The sequence below is a fragment of the Alligator sinensis genome, unplaced genomic scaffold (genome assembly GCF_000455745.1).
Source record: "Alligator sinensis unplaced genomic scaffold, ASM45574v1 scaffold866_2, whole genome shotgun sequence".
Taxonomy (NCBI): Eukaryota; Metazoa; Chordata; order Crocodylia; family Alligatoridae; genus Alligator; species Alligator sinensis.
Window position 1 is genome coordinate 163,153 of NW_005841900.1, and position 22,532 is coordinate 185,684.

Sequence of the window (22,532 nt, forward strand, 5' to 3'; positions counted from 1 at the left end):
TTGCACCCTCTGGCCGCCACCTGCCCCGGGCTTTGGGTAGCTGCTGCCAACCACAGAGCCCAGGCTGCTTGCAGCAGGGCTTGCAGCTTCCCAGCCACCTGCTGGAAGAAGCCCAGGCTCTGTGGTTGGCAGCAGCTACCCAGATCTGGGGCTGATGGTGGCGTGCTGAGCAAAATGGACTCGTGTGCCACGCTCAGCAACTGTGCTGGGGGTTGCTGACCCCTGCCCTAGGGTGATATTAACAGAGCAGAAATATAAGTTTTTGTTTTCTTTTTTCTCTGCCCAGCGGACAAAGAAAATACTTCTGTTACCTAACCGTATTCATACATTTCTAGCAAAGGTAAATAGGTAGACAAGGTTCTTTGTCTGCCTGTGTCCTTAAATCAACACGGCTACAACCAACAACCAAGGAAAGATAAAGGGTTTGGTTTTTTTACTCCCTTTCCTTTTAGTTTCTTAAGGCTGTGGACCTCAGCTAGTTCTTATTTTCTCTCCTTTATTCTCACCCCAGCAAAGTCACCTTCATACCAAATAACTACATGACAACAAATCTTGCTTCTTTTGGAAAGCTTACTTAAGAGAAGCCTGCAAATCCTGTCTTGCAGGTTCCAAAGTTATGCTTGAAACCATCTCTAAAGGAAAGCCCTTCCTATATCTTTTCAAAAAAGTTAACATTTGTGGTTTAAAAGAAAAAACCTAGCACAAATTTAGTCACCCATGGTGAGGTGCTGGGAGGGAGGAAAGACAAGTAAAATATGTTTTTTTCCATTAACACTGATGTGAATCATGAAGGAGGAATTCTTAGATTTTGTGCCTGGGTTGTTAGATTCTCATGGAAATTTTCTGAGACTGCCTTAAAAAGATGCATCTGTCCCATTTAAGATGTTGTATGAAGAATCTAGCTAATTCCTAACGACAAATATAGAACAGCATAGCCTGTCTTTCTGCATTAGCAACCAACTACATGCATAAAGTACTATAAACAAATACTTACTGTACCATGGGAAATAGTAAGAAAACCATTTTTAACTGAGCATTTCCTCTTCTGCCACACTTTTCTGATTCTGGTTTAAAAAAAGACAAAGTGGTTCAAGTTTTAGTAAAATTAATACCAAATTTATATATAGCCTTCTAAGAGTTAATCTTTTTCCCAGGATGTATTTAGTCTTACATACCCATCACTTTTCTTATAGAGACTACCATTTCTTTCAGTGCCATGCTCTTTGTTTCCCTGAGGCTGATGTAAACTGTAAGTTGTGCTCTGACGGATTTGAGAATCCTAAGGGATAAGAAAAAACACATTTTAACCAAAATATCTCTGTTAACAAGACGCACAGATTTTTCCTCCTGTCCTATCACTAATCCAAGAGAGTCCAAATGAAATAAAGTACTTTTTCTAACTCCATGATTCTCAACCAGCGAGCCACCAGATCCTTTGTGTGAGGAGATAAACAGACAAGAGAAACACAGGCTTAGGCTTGTCCCTACCCGAATGATCCACCACCCCCATTGCAAGGAGGTAAGCACTGTAATACATAAATTAGTTTTTTAAAATTAGGTGCCACTCAATTCACAAAATTTATGGAGGCTGCCTTGTGTCCAAAAATGTTGAGATGCATTTGCAGGGGTTTAGGTTGTAGCCGTGTTGGTCTAAGGATATAGGCAGACAAGGTTCCTTGGGTGAATTTGATATCTTTTATTAGACCAACCCAAATGGTTGGAGAATAGTTATTAAGCAAGCTTTCGGGTTCAAAAACCCTTCGTCAGGCTAAGGAAGTTTCAGCAGTTGGTGTGTGCTCTTCCTGGATGGAATGAAAAGTAAACAAGCCAGGGGCTGGGCTGGGCTGGGGAGTCAGTTGCCAGGAGATGCATTTGTCTAACTTAAAGAACAAAAGCATTCCAGAGGCAATGAAAAGATATTTAAAAAGTAGCCAGGAACTGTACCTTCAACAGTTTCCTTTACTTATTTTTATTTGGCTTCACCATCACCACCACTTACGTTCCTTTTAAGCTGATAATAAAGTTGCCCCAACCTATGCAAACATTACTATGTTTATGCCACCAATGCATGCTGCTATTTGTAGCACCCTCCCATAAAACTCATTGAAGGAAGGTTTTCCTAAGGAATCTGTGCCAGATCATTCAGTGAAATATCTAAATGGTTAAGGCACATGAGAGCTTTCCCACTCCACTGGGAAAAATGCTTCAAACGCCTTCTGTCTACCCACTCACTGCTGCCAAACTCAGAGCAATCTCCAGCATTAAAAGAAAAAAAGAAAGCAAGCAATCCTTAGTCTTAAATCTTGGCTGTATTAACATTTTACGTGGTCCTCTGCCAGGTCAGTAGATAACATGTGGAATGCTGTCTAGCAGTTTCCAAGTAATGCAGAACCCCACTGCTCCTGCTGCTACAGGCTGGAGCAAAACATACTCCATGCCTCAGGTGGAAGCAGGGCCACAGCTGCAGCTGCAGTGGGGTGGGGGAGAAACAGGACACATGGACACAGAAGCTAGGAGATGGGGGAGAAGAGGGACCTGAGGCTGCAGGGGGTGGCAGGTACCAGGCAGGGCAGATAGGCAGCAGGGGCAAGGTGCGGAGGGGAGTGGGGTGGAAGATGCAGGAGTCAAGCTGTTTGACCCTCTCCTCCCCCACAGACACACACACTGGCTCTCCACCATCTACCCTACTGCAACTAATTTAAGATGGCCTCCCAATAATTACATTCTCTACATGAAAATCATAACAAATGCATACATTTTCCATATACAGAATCTAAACATTTCCAGGTCACCTCAAATTCAGGGTCATCTTGGATTTGGGTAAATACGCTACATTCCTACTTAAGGAGATGTGAATACAGCACTGCTGCATTTCAGGAAGTATGTAGAAAATGACAGCGACTGGAGTACCTAGAACAATACCCAGACCCAAATTGATAACAGGTTAATAGGAGCCAAACTATCATAGTTCTTTCCAGTGCACTGTTATAACCCTTTCCCATCTTCAACGAAAAAAAAATATGATTCAAAGACAACAGGAAAATGGGAATTTTGTCTGAATATGATGAGGGAGTTACTAGTGGAGAGCTTTGGATGTTTCATAGTTTCAGGAACACGTGAACCTGAAAGAGAACATGCTGTGCTACCCTCAGGGCCACAGCTTTCTAGAGATTTCCATATTTCAGCATCATTTAGGCATATACCCCAACCAGTTGGAAAATGGTGAGGTTACTCTCATAAGACTTGGATCAACACCCTGAAATGATTTTTCAGTTGATTTGGTATCTTAGCCCCTAAGCAAAACAGAAGGCTGACCCTGCAAATGGCAAGCATTAATCTTCTGAAGAAAGAAGAGGAGAATATATTCTAGTAATGAGGAACCTGATGTCTCAAGCTGTATTAATCATAGTCCTATAGAAGGGATTTGCCAATCCATGAAATTACATTGGCTCCGATTAAAAAAAAATGTTTTCCTGTGTGCTGTTTTAGCCACTTATAAGCAATGCACACCCAGTTATATGGCAGAGGATAAAAACATGGGAGAAAAAAATGGAGAAATAAAGTTCACCTAAGTGAATCTCTGGGAATATCTAAGCATAAACCTGTTAAAAGAATAAATTGATCATCTAAGAAATAAGCCTACTAATTTAATAAAACCCTTATTTGCCAAAGAGATGCAATATCATGTTTCAAATGTACTCTTTGTGCGAACATTACCATAAGTTTAGGTTGCTTGAGTGTAAATGTGACAAAACTATATTAAACATACAACACTCCAAAGGTGCAAATGGATTTAGGAAATTACTTTTTGTAAAGACTGACTTAATCCAAGACTGTTTGATGCTGAACTATTTGTTTTTAGCATATCTGGCTGCCAAGCATAAAAGTGGTCAGGGTATAAAAAAAATTCTCATCTGTGCCCAAGGACTGCTTCTTGGCAGTTTACTGACCTCAAAAGCATGTCTACTAGCATATAAAAATATTTCTTGATACCCACGTATCCCACCTTCATCCTTCAAATGGTGGAAAGCATGGGCATTTGCAAGCTGGCTGATGTCAGCATCAGACACTGGTTCCTCAATCTAGCACTGTTTTTTAGGGTTGAATCAGGAAAAGAACATACCAAAGCCAGGACAGATTTTTTAAAACTCTTCATTAAGGTTTACAAATCATAAAATAACTTATCCACACATTCTGGTTTTTCAGGTTAAAGCTAAATGTCCCACGATGTGCTCCGAGTATTGGCACTGATGCCATGCTACTTCTCTCAAGCCCTCTATCTCAAAGGCTAGGGACAGAAGTTACACACAAATTGGTTTAAGTCTTCAGAAACTAGTCTAAACCTATTACAGAACAGAAGCTTGGTGCACAAAGAAGTTCCAAAATGGCTGAAACTGGTTTAAGATAAATCAGACTTAACTGATTTAGGTCAAACTGGTTTATGAGACTTCGGTTCCAGACCCCTTCCTGGTTAAAGTTAAATCAGAGTCCCCCAGCATCTCATAATAGGCTGTGTTCACTTCCTCTTCCTGCTGCCCCCAAAGTCTCTGGGATTTGCAGTCCAGATCCACAACAGCAGGACTCTGCAGGGTTGCTCATCACTTCCTTTTCCTGCATCCAGGTGCCTTTGGGATTTGTAGTCTGTGATCACAGCCAGCAGGACTCCACAGGGGCATTCCCTTCTGTTCAATACATGCTCACTTCAGAGAAAGGACTGTTCTTATTCAAGCTTTAATGAATTCAATGACACTACCATTTTCCCCACTCACCCCCTCCTCAGCCTGGCAAGCACTCCCCCCACCAATCCCTGCAGGCCCTCCCTGATAGCTCTGGGCTGGGGCTGGGGCTTGGCCATTCTCCCTCCGCTCGAGCAGGGAGGGGGGAAAAGCCTTGGAGCTGCACTCTAGCACCCTCCAGCTTTTGGCTTGAGCCACTGAAGGCATGTGACTGCATTTCCTGAACCAAAAGTGAATGTCTGTTTGCTTACTTGCCAGTTCAATCTCTGCAGTTTAGACTAACCTGCGAAGACTGAACTGATTCAGCGTCGGGCTTTTTGGCTGTCTGTACTTAGCCAAAGGTTTCAGATGACCTCCAAAGCTTACAAATACTGGAATTCCCCTGTATTCCCCAGTGTTTTGCTGCTTTTTTCTGTAGAATCTCTCTTTCGCTCCCTTCCACCCACTCCTTTTCATCTGTTGTTTACGCTCCATTTCTATGTTTGGCTAATTGAGAAGCAAATAATACAACCTTCCTGCTTTATCTCAGCTGAAGAGGAAGCAACTGCAGATGACATATATTTCCACACATTCATTAGTACTAGCAGAACATTTAGAAGCATTAACATTATTGCCTGATCAAAATAAAAATGGGACTAGTGAACAGGATAGAGAGCTTATCTCTTCTAGGTCATTAGTTCAAATGCAGCCCAAGTTAATAGCATCCAAAACTGTTACCATCTGGTGTTTTTTTTCCTAAGCTTTGTGACAAATAGGTTCATGATTTCATTCTAGTTCCTGCTAGACAAGATGCCATATCACAAGTCACCATCACACTTAACATCCTTCCAGTCTGCCTCAGCATGCCTTCTCCATATTCAGAGCCCCAGCATGATCTATTTCCTTATTTCTGATTTGTATACTGTTTACATTCAGGAGCTCATACGTCACTGATCACATTGTAGGGCAAGATCTGGTGGCAGGAAAAGCGCAGGAATAATGCTCATTACCATTGGAAACAAATGGCAGTTCATTATAGGACACAAGCAACATCTAAAAACGGTAGCTGAAAGAGTGGGATCATGGGCGAAGAGAAGATATGTGAGGGGAAGCAGAAGTATAAGGGTCGTGTTTTGTTTTGTTGTTTTTAAGTTCTTAATCATAAAATGATCAGGACTTGCTAAAGCATGCAAGCCCCAGAAACTGAACCTTGTTCCCTTTATCAGCTTTCAAGTGAGTCATTCTATTATGGCATGTTTACAGTGAGTCACTTCTCTGACTATAACCACACTTAAAATTACTTCTACGGTGTTACAAAAGACTTTCTTCTAAATCAAACTGAATAGCATAGCAAACATCTGACGTTCTTTTTAGAAACAGAACAGTAAAGACACTGTCCCATAAAAATATTCAATACCACTAGAGTAATTCTGAAAAATTCAGCTAACACCTCTACGACTTGACTATAAGAAAACAAGAGAAACTAACTTCTCTACCATTTTAATGTATGCCAGGCAAATAACAGCTCGCTTTCCACATACCATCGGTGCAGAGTTTTATTCTGAACTTTAACTGTATTTTAAAAGACCTAAAAAGGGATGGCTTCTGTAACACAAAGCATGGCTGTTTTAACATAAAAGGGATTATTAACAGCAGTTACATTTTCAATCCATCCCCATATGCCCCGCAAAACAAGAAAGGTCATTGTTATCTCCAGCAGCTGATCCTTCCACAACTGTGAATAACACCAGGATTTTAGCCAGTTGCACCAATTATGCTCATGCTGCCTATGAGTCAGTTGATTTCGACTACTCCATTTACTTCTACTTATAATGTTCTTCTCCTTGATCTTCTACAGCTTTTCAAGAACCCAGGTTTTCCTGGATTTCCCAGGATCATCTCTGTTGATGTGTTTGAGAAACTACACTGTTCTACAGTCTGCACATACAGTCGGCAGCTTGAGGTATTGCAGGCCCCTCCAAATTCCCCTAAGGCAAGGCTATCACAATAAAGACTTAAGAACAGATTCCAGTAGTGCTGAAGGAGTCAATGGCTAACTATGATCAATATATAACATTACTGTAACCTAGCAGAATTCAATCCTAAACAGTGTATGAATATAGACCAATAATTAGTTTCCAATCTCTGAAGTTCTTTAGTTACAATGCAGTCTAATAGGGTTGTGTTTAACTCTAGGTAAGTTATTATTTCAAGGTTTGTACTTGGTCTTGAAGCATTATATATATTTTTTTCAAATTAAAGATCAGTTAAAAAAATTAGAAGCAACAGGCAAGGTGCACACACGCCACATGTACACACACGGAAAGCTTCATGGGTATGGGGAAATGTTTACTGTCACAAAAAATATTCATTATGAACATGTAAAAAGAACAAAAACATAATAGGAACAGAAACAACATGTGTTAATTCATACACAAAAATCATATAAATAAAAACCATCTTTCAAAGGCCTTAGGTAGACCAAATCAAGCAACTGGATTTGATTTCCAATTAATGGAAAAAATAGTCTATTAAAATTGGCATGCATTCACAAGTTCTCTTTCCCCATAAAAAAAACTAATATTTTTTGTGCAGTTCACAGAATACAGAAGAAAAACAAACAGTTTTTCCATACGGACAAAATGAACATTTTTAAGTGGAAAAATCCAGTTTCTTGAAATCCAACTAGAAAACATGCACATGCTATTTATAAGAAAGCTGAATCACTTACTCTCCTAGACTTCGGTCACATAAGGCAAATGCATTTTAGGAGGGAAACAAAATTAGTTACAGTACAAGATATTACATTTCAGTGAAATAGATGGAAATACTGTTAGTTGGCTGTACAATAAAATATTAGAGTTGACTGGCTTCCCTGTGTTAACTTTGTTTTTCAAATAATTTTTAAAAAGCAACCATACTTTTAATGCCTTTTGCAAGATGCAATACTGTTGTACTAAGAACATAACAACATTTTGTTTTGGAAAATTTTAAGATGACTTGTAAATCTTTAAGTATTAAAATCATAATCCCCAAAATCTGTATTTCCTATACTTTGGGGCACACAAATTTGTATGATCCGTATTTCACGATTACATATTTTTCAATTTGTAAAATGTGCTCATTGAGTGCTCTGGAAACCACCTCCTTAATAACAATGATACTTACCCTGCTTCAAGCCACCCTCCTTGAGAAAACTAAAATTGTGCAACATGTCCCAAATGACAAAAACTCTGACCCAAAGGAGAAGCAAATTTTGCTGGTATTCTTGCTCTCCACACTTGCATTCAGCTTCCCAGATCTCAGCCACAAGAATGACTAGCAAGAGAATGCATCTCAGCTGATCACAAACAATAAGCCAGCACCTAAAGAAAAGTGGTCGTCTTCAATACAGCCAAGACTGAACCATGGAGGGCTTTATACTTGAAGGTCAACATCTTAAACTGTACTTATTGAAAAAAGGCTGCAGGCTGTCAACGGCATTCTCCTGTGAAATGTCAGAAGACGTCTGGGTTCCAGAAGAACCTCAACAAGGTAAGACACATATAACCCTTTAAATTAATTATCTCTTTTAACTCCAAATCATCACCTCTGCCTTGTCTGGGCTGAACTTTAGTCAACTCACAAGCAAACTCTACCCTGCTCACTTTGGCAAGGAATTGAAAAGTAAAGCTCCTTCTTCTGTCGGTTGTCAAACAAAGGAGCTTTCAGCTCTGAGGCACCAGAATTCTGATGCCAGTAAAGTATAAAATGTCTTCCTATTTTCTTTTCTCCAGTGGCAGGTACAGACACACATTAAACAAGGGATGACAGAAAAAACTGCAAAATGCTGAACAAGAGTTTGTGTAAAGCAGACAAGCCATGAACTGAAGCTATCTTTGCAAAACTCCATCCAACCCTGCCAGACAAGGTTCTTTGGGTGAATCTGATATCTTTGATTAGAACAACTTAAATAGTTGGAAAAAATATTTTTAAGCAAGCTTTCGGGTTTAAAAAATCCTTCCAACCTTGCCCGAATTTGCAGGCCAACAGCAGCTGAGTCAAAAATATCAAAGACTGCTTACTGATCTGTCAACATGGTAAGCTTGCCATGTCTAGAATCCAGAACAGCACAGCTTCTGAATTAAGCCTAAATACACAGCCATACTTAAAGAGATAAATTAAGTCTCTAGAGGAAATTCCTTCATATTTTAGCAATAATCTCTCTCTCTCTCAAAGGAGAAGCTTGGAAAGGGCAGAAGTGACATACTTTCAATTTTATTAATTAACCCAACAAGCACTAGAATGAAAGAGAGAAATATTTTGTGTAAATAAGAGAAAGCACTTGAGATCTCAACCACTGGTAGACCTAACATCCAGGAATAGATTATAAATCAACCACAATAGGCACAGATCCAACCCACAGGCTGCAGACTAGCACTCCTTCAGTATATTTTGAATCTAGTTGAGCAATCCAGTTAACATGGAGAGGATCACGTTTTCCTTCCATTAGAAAAACTGTTCAGTCAATTAGATTACTCAGTTAACTCAACATTCTGATACCTTTGAAAAGTGATGTTTTGCAGCAGAATATCAAGCGCCATTACTACTGTTACAGATGAGGCAGGAAGCATTTATGTGTTCAAAGTTATTTTAGTTTATAACACTCTTACTGGCGTTATAAAATATATTTACCATGTGAGGTCCCTACTGGCTGGGGTTTATGATTATTGTCAATGTATTTTGATTCTCAGTTTGAATGACAGAAGCATTTGCCTGCAGTTTACAGAACGGCATACACTATTCAATCTCTAATATTAGGAAACGAGAAGAAAAACCCTTTTATAAAAAGCTCTCATTCAAAATCTGCGAGGATTCCTTCTTTTAAAACCCTGTCAGAAGCACCCAATATGAGCATCAAAACAGAAATAAGCCAGTTAACCAAAAACAAAGAGCAGATTTTAAGACTGGTAAAAAAGTTTGTATTCAACTTTCTAAATATCATTGAATTAGAAATGTATTTACAAATAATATTTTAAGGTAAATCACCTTTTATGCTCACCTCTTTCTGCTCAACTTGGAGTGCTGATTTTAAAATATCTCTAAGCTGTATCAGCTGTTTTCTCTCCTCATCCTGGGCTTGTTTGATCTGAAGGACAGAAACAGACAAAACACAGGTTAAAAATCAGTATGTTACTAATTTATAGTAACAGTTTTCTTTAGAGTTTGTTGATTAACTGGCTTTAGATTTCCTGAAATATGTTCAGCTAGTTTCTTTTTTTTTTTTGTGTACAAAAGCTTGACAATGGTTAGGTTCCTGTTAGGTAGAGACCACTGCCTGTCCTGCTGTCTGATACTGACATGGAGTCTCCTTTTATTACCCATCTTCCTGCATTCTCTCCCTCTCCTGTTTTACACTTCAATTGTAAACTCTTTGGAGCAGAGACTTCTTGTGCGCATGTGCAATACCTACCATGATGGGGTCTGAGTCTATGACAAAGGTTTCCAGATACTACATTAATACAGTAGAACACAGTTTATTTTATCTGGGTGTTTGGCAATGCACTGAATTCAGTGGGAGCTGTTCAATGAAGGAGATGGGGCAGTTTTTTGCTCAGGCTTTCACTTTTCAAATGGTGCTGCTTCTCTACTCCTTTGAAGTAAAAGCTGCAATTAGTAGAGCACCTCAGCAGTCCCAGAGAGCTCCTGCTACCACTGTGTATGCCCCTAGTTGGTTCAAACCCTCATCTTTGCCTGAGCTAAGAAACCTAACCCTATCAATTATCCGGATTCTACTGTACAAACAACTGATTATTTTACAGGCTAGCTGAAAATTCCTGAAAATACAAAATGCTGAAGCTACTCAAAGGTTGTTGGTTGTAGCCGTGTTGGTCTAACAACACAGGCAGACAAAGTTCTTTGGGTAGATGTGATATCTTTTATTAGACCAACTACATAGTTGGGAAAATTGTTCTTTGCAAACTTTCGGGCACAAACACCCTTCTTAAGGCATAGGACGAGTCTGCTGGTGTTTTGTATGCTCTCCTGGGTGAATAGAAGCCAACATGCAAAATACAGGTCGGTGAAAATGCAAATGTGTGGCAGTGAGGATCAGAGGCCCTGAGAGACAATAGGTGTGAGATAGGCAGGTGGTAGGAGGGAAAATGTTGAACTGGTGATAGAATGTAGCTGGAAAAATGCAGACAGGCTACCTGGGGTTATCAGATGGCAGGCAGGGTATAATGCGCCATAAATCCAATGTCTATATTTAGTCCTTGATTTTTTGAACCTGGTAGATTTATGAAGTAAAGTTCATAGGCTCATCTATGAAAGGTGTTTTGTAAATTCCCTTTGAGGATTAGAACTGAGACACTGGAGAGAGAGTGGTTGTCTTGTGAGAAGTGTGCACCCACAGGTAATTTGGTATTTTTCTTTTTGATAGATTTTTAGTATGCATTCATTCTGGTCTACAGTTGTTGTTTGAGTTAGGGCGATTGCTGGTTCTGTGTAGATATGTATGTTGGTCCATGGGTTTCTTGTATATGGTGGTTTGTATTTTACCATTCTGGATATTAATCGTGGCAATATTTCCTTTTTAGATGCTATGATTAATATCCACAATGGTAAAATACAAACCACCACCTACAAGAAACCCATGGACCAACATACATATCTACACAGAACCAGCAATCACCCTAAATGCATTAAGAAAGCTCCAATATACAGCCAAGCCCTCCAGTACTACCAAATTTGCACTGAGGAGAATACCCACAATAGTCACCTCACAAATCTCAAAAGGGATTTCACCCAACAAGAACATTCCTCCAGAGAGATGGATCGTACTTGTGAAAGAGCAACCCGGATATCACGTGAAGATTTGCTGCAGTACAAAAAGAAAATCCCCACGAACTGCACACTATTAGAGGTGCACTGATATATTGGTCCATATATGATCAGCACCGATAAAAGGAAAATTGACATTATTGGCAATTGGCTTTTTTTTTTAGCTTATGTAGCCAATAATGTCACCAATAAATGCCGTACGCATGTGCGCAACCGCAGCATGCGTGTGGCCAGAAATTAAGCCTGGAAATTTGGAAAGCAGCATCTGGCTGGTAAGTCTGTAGGGGGAAGGGGTGTAAGGAAGGGAAGGGTCATGGGAATGGGCAGATCAAGGCCCCCACAGTGAGGGAGAGAATGGGGCCGGGTCAGGCACTGCCCAGTTGGGGCAGGGTGCAGGACAGAACCGTGGGCAGTTCATCAGGAAGTGCAGGGGATAGGCTCCCCACTAATGCATGCACCCCCTGGGGAGGCATATGCCCCTGGATCTGTGTGCAGGGTGAAGGGGGCTACCCACTGTGGGCTCAGGGCCAGGGACTATGCCAGCCTCTTCCCAGTGGGAGGGGCTGGGCTGGGGTTAAACTCAAGGCAGGTGTGGACAGAGTGGGTGGCAGTGGCACTGGAAGGAGGAGATTATGGGGGAGGGGCTATGGGGGTGGGTTACATGTCTTCCCTGGGGTGGGGTGGGGGGGCTGTAAAAGCGGGGAGCCATTTCCCCTCCCCGTGCCCCCTGCATGAGCTGCCTCCAGCTCCATCCTGTGCCCTGCTCAGCCCTGGCTGGACAGCTCCCACCGCTGCCCCAGCCCCATTCTGTCCCTTACCATGAGGGCCTCGATCTGCCCTCCCATGCCCCTTCTCCCCCGACAGACTTACTGACTGGATGCTGCTCTTCAACTGTCAGGCTGCATAACTGGCAATCGGATAAGTATCCACTGATATGGCTGGTTAATAATCAGCCATCAGTATCGGCCAAAAAAATCTTAAATCGGTGCACCCCTACACACCATTGGTTATGACATACCATCCTTCCCTTGAACCTCTATAGAAGATCCTCAAACAATTGCAACCCATACTAGACAACTACACAATTCTTAAAGAGATCTTTCCAGAACCACCCATCCTAGCCTTTAAACAAGCACCAAACCTCACTAACCTCATCATCAGAAGCAAACTTCTTACAGTTGAAAGCACAATGAACGGATCCAGACCATGCCGGGATAAAGAATGTAAAACCTGCCAACACATCTCCACCACTCCCACAACAACTACACCCCACATCAGAACCATCACCATTCCTGGATCCTATACCTGCACCTCCAGAAATGTAATACAATGCCCTGATGGAAAATATGTACAAAAAACCAAAAAACAGCTGCATACAAGAATAAACACACTGGAAAACTATCAGACAAAAACACCCAATTACCTGTGGGTACACACTTCTCACAAGACAACCACTCTCTCTCCAATCTCTCAGTTCTAATCCTCAAAGGGAATTTACAAAACACCTGTCATAGATGAGCCTATGAGCTTTATTTCATAAATCTACCAGATACAAAAAAATCACAGACTAAATATAGGCATTGGATTTATAGCACACTATAACCTGCCTGCCATCAGATAACCCCAGGTAACCTGTCTGCATTTTACCAGCTGCATTCTACCCCCTTACCCTGCATTCTACCTGTCTCACACCTATTGTCTCCCATTCCTTCTTATCCTCACTGCCACACATTTGCATTTTCACAGACCTTCATTTTGCATATTGGCTTCTATTCCACCCAGGAGAGTGCCCAAGACAGCAGCAAACTCTTCCTATGCCTTAAGAAGGGTGTTTGTGCCCGAAAGCTTGCAAAGAACAATTTTTCCAACTGTTTAGTTGGTCTAATAAAAAGTATCACATCTACCCAAAGAACCTTGTGAAGCTACTCAATACATCTTCACCAGAAAGATTTTTATTTCTTTAGTAAGCCATCTTTACACCAACAACATAGCAGGTTACTACTTACTGTATGAAGATCTGTTGAGAGCATCTCAATTGAAGGCTTGAGACTTTCAACTGCTTTCAATCCATCCTGAAAGAAACTTTTGTGCGTGGGGAGCAATGCAGAAAGGAAACATTCTGGTTAGAATTAGTTTAAAATATTTGATCTTTTCTGTCTTTTCTGTCACAAACACTTCGCTGAAGAGAGACACTGTTGACGCTGAAAAAGGTATATGCACACAGACTCCATAAAACACAAAAGTGGTATCCGTGACAAACAGCAAGATTGCAGGATATACTCATTTTTCATGCAGCTTTAACCAATTCACCAGTTCCACACCCACAATTGCATCACTTTATAAACTCATTCTTACAATCTATAAGTACCTTCAAAACATCACGCTGAAAATGATATCCAGAATCCTGCTTTTCTCCTATTAAAAAAATCCCCAATTTTCATATAAAAAAAGTAACTCAAAATCTACATTTTTTCTATGACTAAAATGAACACCCCCCCCCCCCCCCACACCCAACCACAAAAAAAACCCCCCCCCCCCCCCCCCACACACACACACACAGAGTGGTGTTTCATTTTTATCAGAGAAAAATGTGGATTTGGGGGGGTTTTTAATATGAAAATTGGGGATTTTTTTTTTAAATCAAAGAAAAACAGGATCCCTGGATATGACACACACTATAAAAAAAACTTTCCCTAACCTCGACTGTGGACTTTCTTCCTCCTCCCTACCTTTTCTCAAAGCCCAAAATAGACCAGATTTCGTTTTAGATTGGCAACAGCATTTATATATACAAAAAAATTATAATTTTAAAGGTCTATATCTTACAAGGACCTTCCTAAAGAAAGGAAGATCCATTTGTTATTCAGAGACTCAAACATTTGTCAAGGTTTTGATATGAAGCCAGCCTGAGCATGTGCATAGCAAGCAGAGTCGCATTTATTTTGCTATATGTTCCAGTTCTTAATTCTAAAAAAAAAAAAAAGAAGATAAGTGTGTTCAATATTTTTGAAGAAAGCTGCACCACACACAACTTAAACCTTTCTCTGAAATGTTCAGAGCATAAACACTACAGCATTGGAAACCAGATGGGAAAACAACAAGGTTTTTTTTATTGTTCAAGCTCAATGAAAAGCAAAATACACATGAATGACACAGATTAGCCATGAAACTGATTTGACAGTATTAATAGTGTAGAAAGATTACTTTAAGACAACCCAACAGAATGCTTGGAAGATAGGTCTATTTATCAATGTAAACAGGTGATACTTGTTGCTCACTTTATAGCAATGAGTTTATTGTTATATAACAGATCTGTCAAAAAACCCAAACAACCAAGTTCAGTTGTCTAATGAGGTCTTCTGTGTTTATTTTAGAAGTTCTCCATTGAGCTGGAGATAAAGCCATTCTCTCAAAACAATTTTCCCCTGTTGTTTACCCTATTTATGTTTATAGAGCAAAAGTAATTTAACTTATTGCCAGAAACATTCTGAAAGATCAGACAGCCAGTAGACCAATCTAGACATATTACTGAACATGCCAAATACATGCCATAGTATGAGATCCATCTAATGCCTCATTTCATGTTAAGTAACATAGCAAATAAACAGTAATTTATCTATTAGGCCAAACCAGTTTGTCAAAAATACTAGTGCTAAATTTGTACAACTGATTCTTAGATCTAAGATGCAGGAAAATATTTTTAGAAAAATAATTGTTACCACCAGGAAAATGCAAAATATTGTTCAAGAGGTTGTGTAATCAAACTTACTTGCATTGTGCATGGAAATACTTGATCAGGTTCTGAAGCAAATCAACTCCTTTTTTAATCTTGATTTCATTGACTTTCAGCAGGTACTATTAAAACATAATTAACAAATAAAATTAGTGACACACTATTTGCTGCTTCATAGTGTGATAAGACCCTTAAAGTTTATTTTCAACCTAATTTAAATCTCCCCAGAAACAGCACATTGAGAGAACCTGAAAACTTTGAGCATGGTGAAGGGAAATTTCAGGGCTTCACACAAGCAACCGGTGTCAGTGCTAGGTCTCAATACCCAGTTAGAATACTTGACTATGATGAAGTTAAAATTTTGGTATTTCAAATTTTTCAGGCCTACTGCAAGTCAGATTCACAGGAAATGTAAGGGACACTTCAGTTTGATTCTATTTCACCCTGTTTAAGTTCTTGATAATACATCTGTTTTCATAACACACCATGATCTTACCCTTAAGACGGAGTTACAAACAAGGTTCCCTCTAAGATGCGCAGCCGTGCACAACTAAAAGTGTGGCTGCGCACAGCCTTTTCAAGGCTGCGCACCAGGAGAGGAGCTGAAGGTCAGCTCCTAGGCGAGGTGTGGGTGGGAGCCTGGCTGGCACCGGGGAAGTGTTCCACTCCCCCGCATCAGGACCGGGGAGTGGAGCACTTCCCCAGAGCCAGCTCCCTGCACCAGCCTCCATCCCTGCCTTGCCTCACCTGGGGGAGGAGCCACTGCCTACCCCAGTGAGGCTCGGCCGGCTCCGGGACACTGCTCTGCTCCCCCGCATGGCCTCAGGGAGAGAGGAGGCACTTGGCATCAGGGCCGGGGAGCGGAGCAGTGTCCCGGAGCCGGCCGAGCCTCACTGGGGTAGGCAGTGGCTCCTCCCCCAGGTGAGGCAAGGCAGGGATGGAGGCTGGTGCAGGGAGCTGGCTCTGGGGAAGTGCTCCACTCCCTAGCCCTGATGTGGGGGAGCGGAGCACTTCCCCGGAGCCGGTGGATCCTGCAGCAGCCCCTGGCTCCAGCCTCCAGCCCCAGCCCCCGGTCCCAGCCTCTTGGCTCCAGCCCCCTTCGGTAAGCGTCCCACAGCAGACCGAGGCAGCACGCTCATGGACTGCTACTCCTGAGAGGGAACACTGGTTACAAAAGAGTGATAAGAAGCAAGGCCCTCCCACCTTTTGTGTTAACTGTTTTGCAGGGACTGAAGGAGACGGGAATAGAGTCACGCTTAGGTCCCCAAGTTCACTTGCATCCCTCATGTGAGAGAATCTGGCCCAAGGCTCATCTCTACAACACAACGGTCTGGCAGTAAATGTGGTTGCATGCAAAAGGGCATCAATATTGCCCCACAATTGTTTTATTTTTTTGTTTGTTTTTGTTTAAAGTGTCTTTGCTTTTTATTTTGATTTTTGAGTTCCCCCTGTGAATCATGAGGCCAGTTTTCACAAGTTTCACAAGTCTGGGGCCTTTGGAAGGAACACTTGCTAGAAACCTTGTCATGATCAGGAACCTTCTGTGAAAGGCAGTGCACAAGCCCAAAGCCAGAAACCAACACAGCTCAAAAGAACTTAAGAGTTTAATACAGAGAATGGTGGCAAATTTGAGACATAGGAGCCAGAACTGGGCCTTACTGAACTCTTGTGCAGGATCCACCAATATGTATTCAATAGGAACAATTTTTAATTCCTACCAAGCAAGGCAGAATTCAAATTGGTGACCTGCAAGTGAAGGAGCCTACAGCTTACTAAGAACCTCCAAATGAATGCAGTCTCCCATGAGTACCTGCAATATTTCATCCTTTCAGAACGATTAAAATAAAATATACTAAAATATCACTGTATTCAAGCAGATTTTTCAATGCTGTATTTTAATGCGATTATTCAAGAGAAACAAGCACATTAAGGCAACTGGATCAACATATCCAGCAACCTTAACATAAAATATTTTTAACTTCTTACAATGAAAGAGGCTCAAGGAAGCTTTAAGTCTCCAAGGTAGGACCTGTAAATAAGAACCTTCTTCCTAGAATTTTCCAATGTTGCAGGAACAGTAGGATCATTACCTTGTACTATGCCTAATACTGTTAAAGGGAATTAAAAGGGATTTGATCACTTAATTCCCTTTTAATATTGATGAGAATTAGCCATCCAAACCCTTTACTAATTTTGAAAGATCTCACTCTTACACTCTGTATAAAGATGAGAGCCCTGAATTATCAAAGACTTGCATACTAAATCCGTACACTGATAGTCAGGGCAACTGTGGCCGAGTGAGTTTGGTATCTGGATCAAATTAGCTCCAACCAAAGTAAAGGAGGCACCTTTGGACTGAAGCCTGAAGTGACTCAGCAGAAGAGGCCTGAATGCTTACATAGGGTTTTAAAGGCTATCACCCTGCTGCACAAATCCCAAAGGAAAAAATACTGTATTTAAAAACTACTGTCAAATGCTGCATAATTATAAAACAACGTTACTGGTAGCAACTTCCTTAAGAACACGAAAAGGTAACTGGTATCCATTCCTAATGGCCTTATTTTTTTCAAATACAAACCTAAAGACATGGTAGACAAGATTTTTAAGGGAACAAATGAGAGAATCCTCTGCACCTTAAAATAATTTGGAGTTCATTGACACTGCAAAGCAACTGATCCTTCAACTCAAAGCAATTGACTAAGTTATACATTTAGTTATCTACAGTGTATCAACATGTAAAAATCAACAAAGAACCTAAAATTCTTTGCAAAGCTAGCAGGTCAGAATGGTGAGGTTTATTTTAAAATCCTAAATCAAATAATATGGTGCATCTTTCCCTCAAGCACAACAGTTGCTAAAAGGCAAGGATGCATTTTTTCTCAAAATGTCCCTTTTTGAAGTATAATGGAACATTTGTATTCAATGTTAAATCTTACTTCACACATCTGTAGCTGAAAGAACCTCCTTTCTTTCTCCATCTCTTCTGCAATTTCAGCTCCACTTATTTCTGTGCGGATCATTCCATGTAGTTTAGCATGCTCCTTTTTCTCCTTCTCTATTTTTGTACTAAATGGGAAAGAAACAAAATCAAATGTGATCAATCAAATCTCACTGAATCTGATAACCTAAAGAAACGCTTATAGCTCTGCATTTTAGTTATTTCCATTTTCTATTGTATTAGAACTTGATAAGGAACCAAGGACAAGTACCAGAAATCTAATCCAATCTGTTAAAACAAATGACTGACAAAGGGATTCAAAGAGGAAGTAGTAAACTGACAAGACGACACAAATTAAAGCATAAGTGCATCTGACCACACCTGGGCTGACAGTGTTCAATTATGTCTCTAGATTTACCAAGCCTCTCCTACCATCATCTTCACTGCATACAGGATTTCCCAGTCAAGACCACAAATGCCACCTCTTCCTGCTACTGAGCCAGTGGGCGCTGGGGATACTGAGCAGCAGGGTGGTACAGATTTCAAAGTCTACTAGACCAGCTATCCTGCTTCTCTGAAAACTTTTGCCAATGCTTTCCAATAGTTCTGGATAACACAGGTTCTACTACACTACTGTGCACCTTTCCTACAGCTAAATAATCAAAATCTGTCATAAATATATAAATAAATTATTATAGACAGCTTTTCTTTTTCTACTCACTAATTCATTTTAGTTGGTTCCCATGTTATTCTTAAAGTGACTGCAATGTAATTACATTAGCCAATTAGATCAGTACTTGAAAAATGTTAGCATGTAGATTTATTTGGGTTTTGGAACAAGTTTGCCACTTGTATTAGTTGGAAACCAAGAACATGAAAGTGATAGAAAAAGACCCTTCCAATAAGAATACAGAGGAAAATTGAACAGGAAATACCATGCTCATTTAATCTTGCACGACCAAGTGTCCATTAGATGAAATCAACTATATGCTTAAAGATAATTGCTTCAAGGCAAGAATTACACACTGTTCTCAACTTGATTTTGAACATCTTGTGAAAAATGTCATGCATGTGCTGAAGATTTCCCGTTATCAATAAGTTCTGTACTTGCATTTCCTATCAAAAGAATGACCAAATGTTGCATCAATAACCTCTAACAAAATAACCAGGTTTAATCCTTCATCAAACTTTCCACTAGAAAAATTTCTGAACACCATAAGCCCCACTGCTGCCTATTTACTAGCAAACAAATTTTTAAAGAAAGTTGTAATTTCCCAGAAGGCTATCCAGCCAGTATTGCCCAGATTTTCACTCCACAAAGTCTTCCAGGATAAGAAGGACACAGTAGGAAAATCCTCTCCATTTGCAGAGAAAACCTTTATTAATATAAATCAGAAAAGCAATTCCGAAATGAATTTAGGTCTGAGAAGTTCAACACAGGATGTACAGGTAAAAAAAGTCATGAAGCTTCAAGGAGATGTATTAAGCTACAAAGATGAATGATTCCATAGAAGCATTAGTGAAGACAGTCAGAAGTGTCAAAAAGAAAATTCTTCATTTTTGTTCCCATCATGGTTATGTGTAGGGTGACCATATGTCCCGGTTTAGCCACGACAGTCACAGACATCAGAGGCCGGTCCTGGCTGGCTGTTGAGAATTATAATGGGCATCCTTGGAAATGCAGGAGCACAGGGTGCAGTCTGGCCAGGAGTCAGAGCAGTGCAGAGCACCTTGCAGGTGAGCAGGCAGGCACCACTGCCTGCCCAACATGCCACCTTGCCCCTGCTAACTTATGAGAGCACAGAGGAAGTTGGGGGGGAAGGCAGTGTCCCAGGCATCCCAGATCAGGGGTGGGCAAAACGTGGGCCGGATGCGGCCTGCCAGGCCATTCTATCCGGCCTGTGGGTCCCCTAAAAAATTTAGAAAATTAATATTTAGCTGCCCCGGCTGCCCATCATGCGGCCTTCAATGGCTTGCCAAAACCCAGTAAGCAGCCCTCTGCCTGAAATAATTGCCTGCCCCTGTTCTAGATGAATGTCCCAGGTGTTGAGGATTTCCTTATGGTCACCCTGCTTGTGTGACATGACAGAGTACATTTCTAGGCCCACTGATTTCGGCCTTTGCTAGATCTTTCAGCTACTTGAAATACTGAAATGAAGAAAATGAGGTTTCCACAATTCTAAGTATTAATATTATAATTAGCATTAAAATGGTGTGCGTGTCAAAAAGCGGGTGATCTCAACAATGGTACAAGCAGATTTGATGCAAAAAACAGTGGACTATTCTGTATCCAAAGAAACTAAAGTCTAAAAGCAAAGGATTAACCAAACACCAATTCTGAAGGAAAAAAAAGTTTTGGTACAAGGCATTCAGAAAAGATGGTGAAACCTACTCACTCTCCTTTTTGGCACTTTAAACAGAGTAGTCTATATGTTAACTAGCTACTAGAAAGCTTTAAAAAAAAAATAAAAATAAAACTTTACAGAAAGTAACCAGAAACGTTTTTCTCCCTCAATTTCAGTAGTGGCCTATGTGAAAAATCACAAGGGACCTTCCTAAATTCATTGAAATAATTCAAGTCCAGTAGCTATCAATTACTGGCATCTTGTTTGCTCACAGAGGACAACATTTGAACTTAGATTTTCCAAGAAGATCAACTATTTGGAACTCATCAGGCAATTAAGTAGACTGCACTTCTTTAAAAAAACACAAAGGCCACACACAACACTTCCTCTGCATAGCAGAAAAACCTACTTAATGCCAAAACCAAACCATTTTGGAAATTCTAGTTCTATGAGATGAGGGAAGATATTCATACAAAATATTTCATAAGCAGCTGAACATAAAGAGGCAGTTTTTTACACAGGTGTCATGTGCAACTTATGCAATACGTCCATGTTATATTTGTTCAGCTTAGCCTCTAAATTTACTTGACCTGTTATGAATGCAGCTGGTGTATGACTAATCTAAAGTAAGTACAGATCTGAATATCAGACAAGGGAAGAAACACTATAGTTCAAATAAAGACCTATAATGGGTAGTTAGATATAAGAGACTGTTCAGCTCATCAAGTTTTCATTATATAAAACAATTTAAATGTTTCCTTGAGATCTATATTATTAGGACTCTGAGATTATTAAAGTCCTACATAGAAGACTCAATCATTTCAGACTTAAGAAACCCCAAGGAAAAAAAAACAGCCATTAGCTTTTACTGTTTTGTGACCACGGAAAAAATAAATACAGCAATTCTTTGGTTGCAAAAAACTCAGAAAGAGAACAACAGGTTAGAACAGGGACGGACAATTATTTGGTTGGAAGGCCACTTAACAAGTTCTGATGAGCTGTCGAGAGCTGCATGGGTAGCTCCACCAAATAGGCGGAAGGAGAAAAAAAAATATTTTGGGTGGGGCTGAGCATGTGTGCGCATACCCCGCCCCCCACAGCAGTTAAGTCTGTGGGGGAAAGGCCATGGGGAACGGGGCACTCAGACAGAGGCCCCAGTGGTGAGGGAGGGAGTGGGGCACAGGCAGAACCCACTCACCCCAGCCCCATATCCTGCCTGTGCCCTGCTCTCTCCCCTCACTGCTGGGGCCTCTATCTGCCCACCTCCACCCCCTGCCCCAGCAGCAAGGGAGGAAGTGGGGCTGGGACAGAGGCAGGCCCTGCACAGCCAGGGCGGGGCGCAGGACAGAGCCGCAAATGGCTTGTCCACAGGGCACCTGGCCACTTGGGGAGGACATGGGAGCCGTGTGCCTGGGATTTGCGTGTGGGATGAGGGTGGGCTATGGGCTGGGGACGAGCTCTTCCTGGAGGGGGAGTTGGGCTGCACTGCGCTCAGGGCAGGTGGTGGTAGCGCTGGGAGGGGAGCTTGGAAGGGAGAGGCTCCAAAATCTGCAGAAGGAGTCAGCACCCTCTACATGGGCGCAGTGCCTGGCAAGCAGCACTCACCGACCGTGGATAAAGGTGGCAAAGGTGAATTTTGGGGTGGCTGTAGCCCCCACATAACCCCACTCTCAGCACTGCCAGCGCCTGCCCTGAGAGCAGCCCAGCCCAGCCCCTCCCCACCCCTGCTATGGCTGGGCTGCCTTGTGGCCCCACTGCTGTGCCCTGCTTTGGGGGGAGGGCTAAGCCCCATTAGCCCCACCTTCCACAGCCTTTGCTCCACCCTTTGACAGTTGCCCCATTCCCCCAGTCACCATAATGGGACCAGAAGTCCCACCCTTAAGGCCCTAATGGTAGTTTCTCCCCTTCCCCCGCCCCCCAAATATTCTTTTTGGGAGGGGATGACTGCCATCTTGAAAGCAGAATCAAACCAAATCATA

At 41.3% G+C, this 22,532-nt stretch overlaps 1 protein-coding gene across 4 annotated transcripts in view; it reads right to left on the reverse strand.

Annotated features, from left to right (window-relative positions):
- Positions 1-22,532, reverse strand: part of ASAP2 (ArfGAP with SH3 domain, ankyrin repeat and PH domain 2) — a 115,616-nt gene that overhangs the window by 47,214 nt on the left and 45,870 nt on the right. For 3 of the 4 annotated variants that reach the window (XM_025197595.1, XM_025197594.1, XM_025197593.1), the window contains exons 5-11: positions 18,207-18,336; positions 15,307-15,392; positions 13,544-13,619; positions 9,757-9,843; positions 7,447-7,455; positions 1,176-1,279; positions 995-1,064 (exon numbers count right to left, since the gene is read on the reverse strand). In XM_025197595.1, the coding sequence (XP_025053380.1) occupies positions 995-1,064; positions 1,176-1,279; positions 7,447-7,455; positions 9,757-9,843; positions 13,544-13,619; positions 15,307-15,392; positions 18,207-18,336 (562 nt within the window). The remainder of the gene's footprint in view (positions 1-994; positions 1,065-1,175; positions 1,280-7,446; positions 7,456-9,756; positions 9,844-13,543; positions 13,620-15,306; positions 15,393-18,206; positions 18,337-22,532) is intronic. The other variant, XM_014517314.2, reaches the window with a different exon arrangement.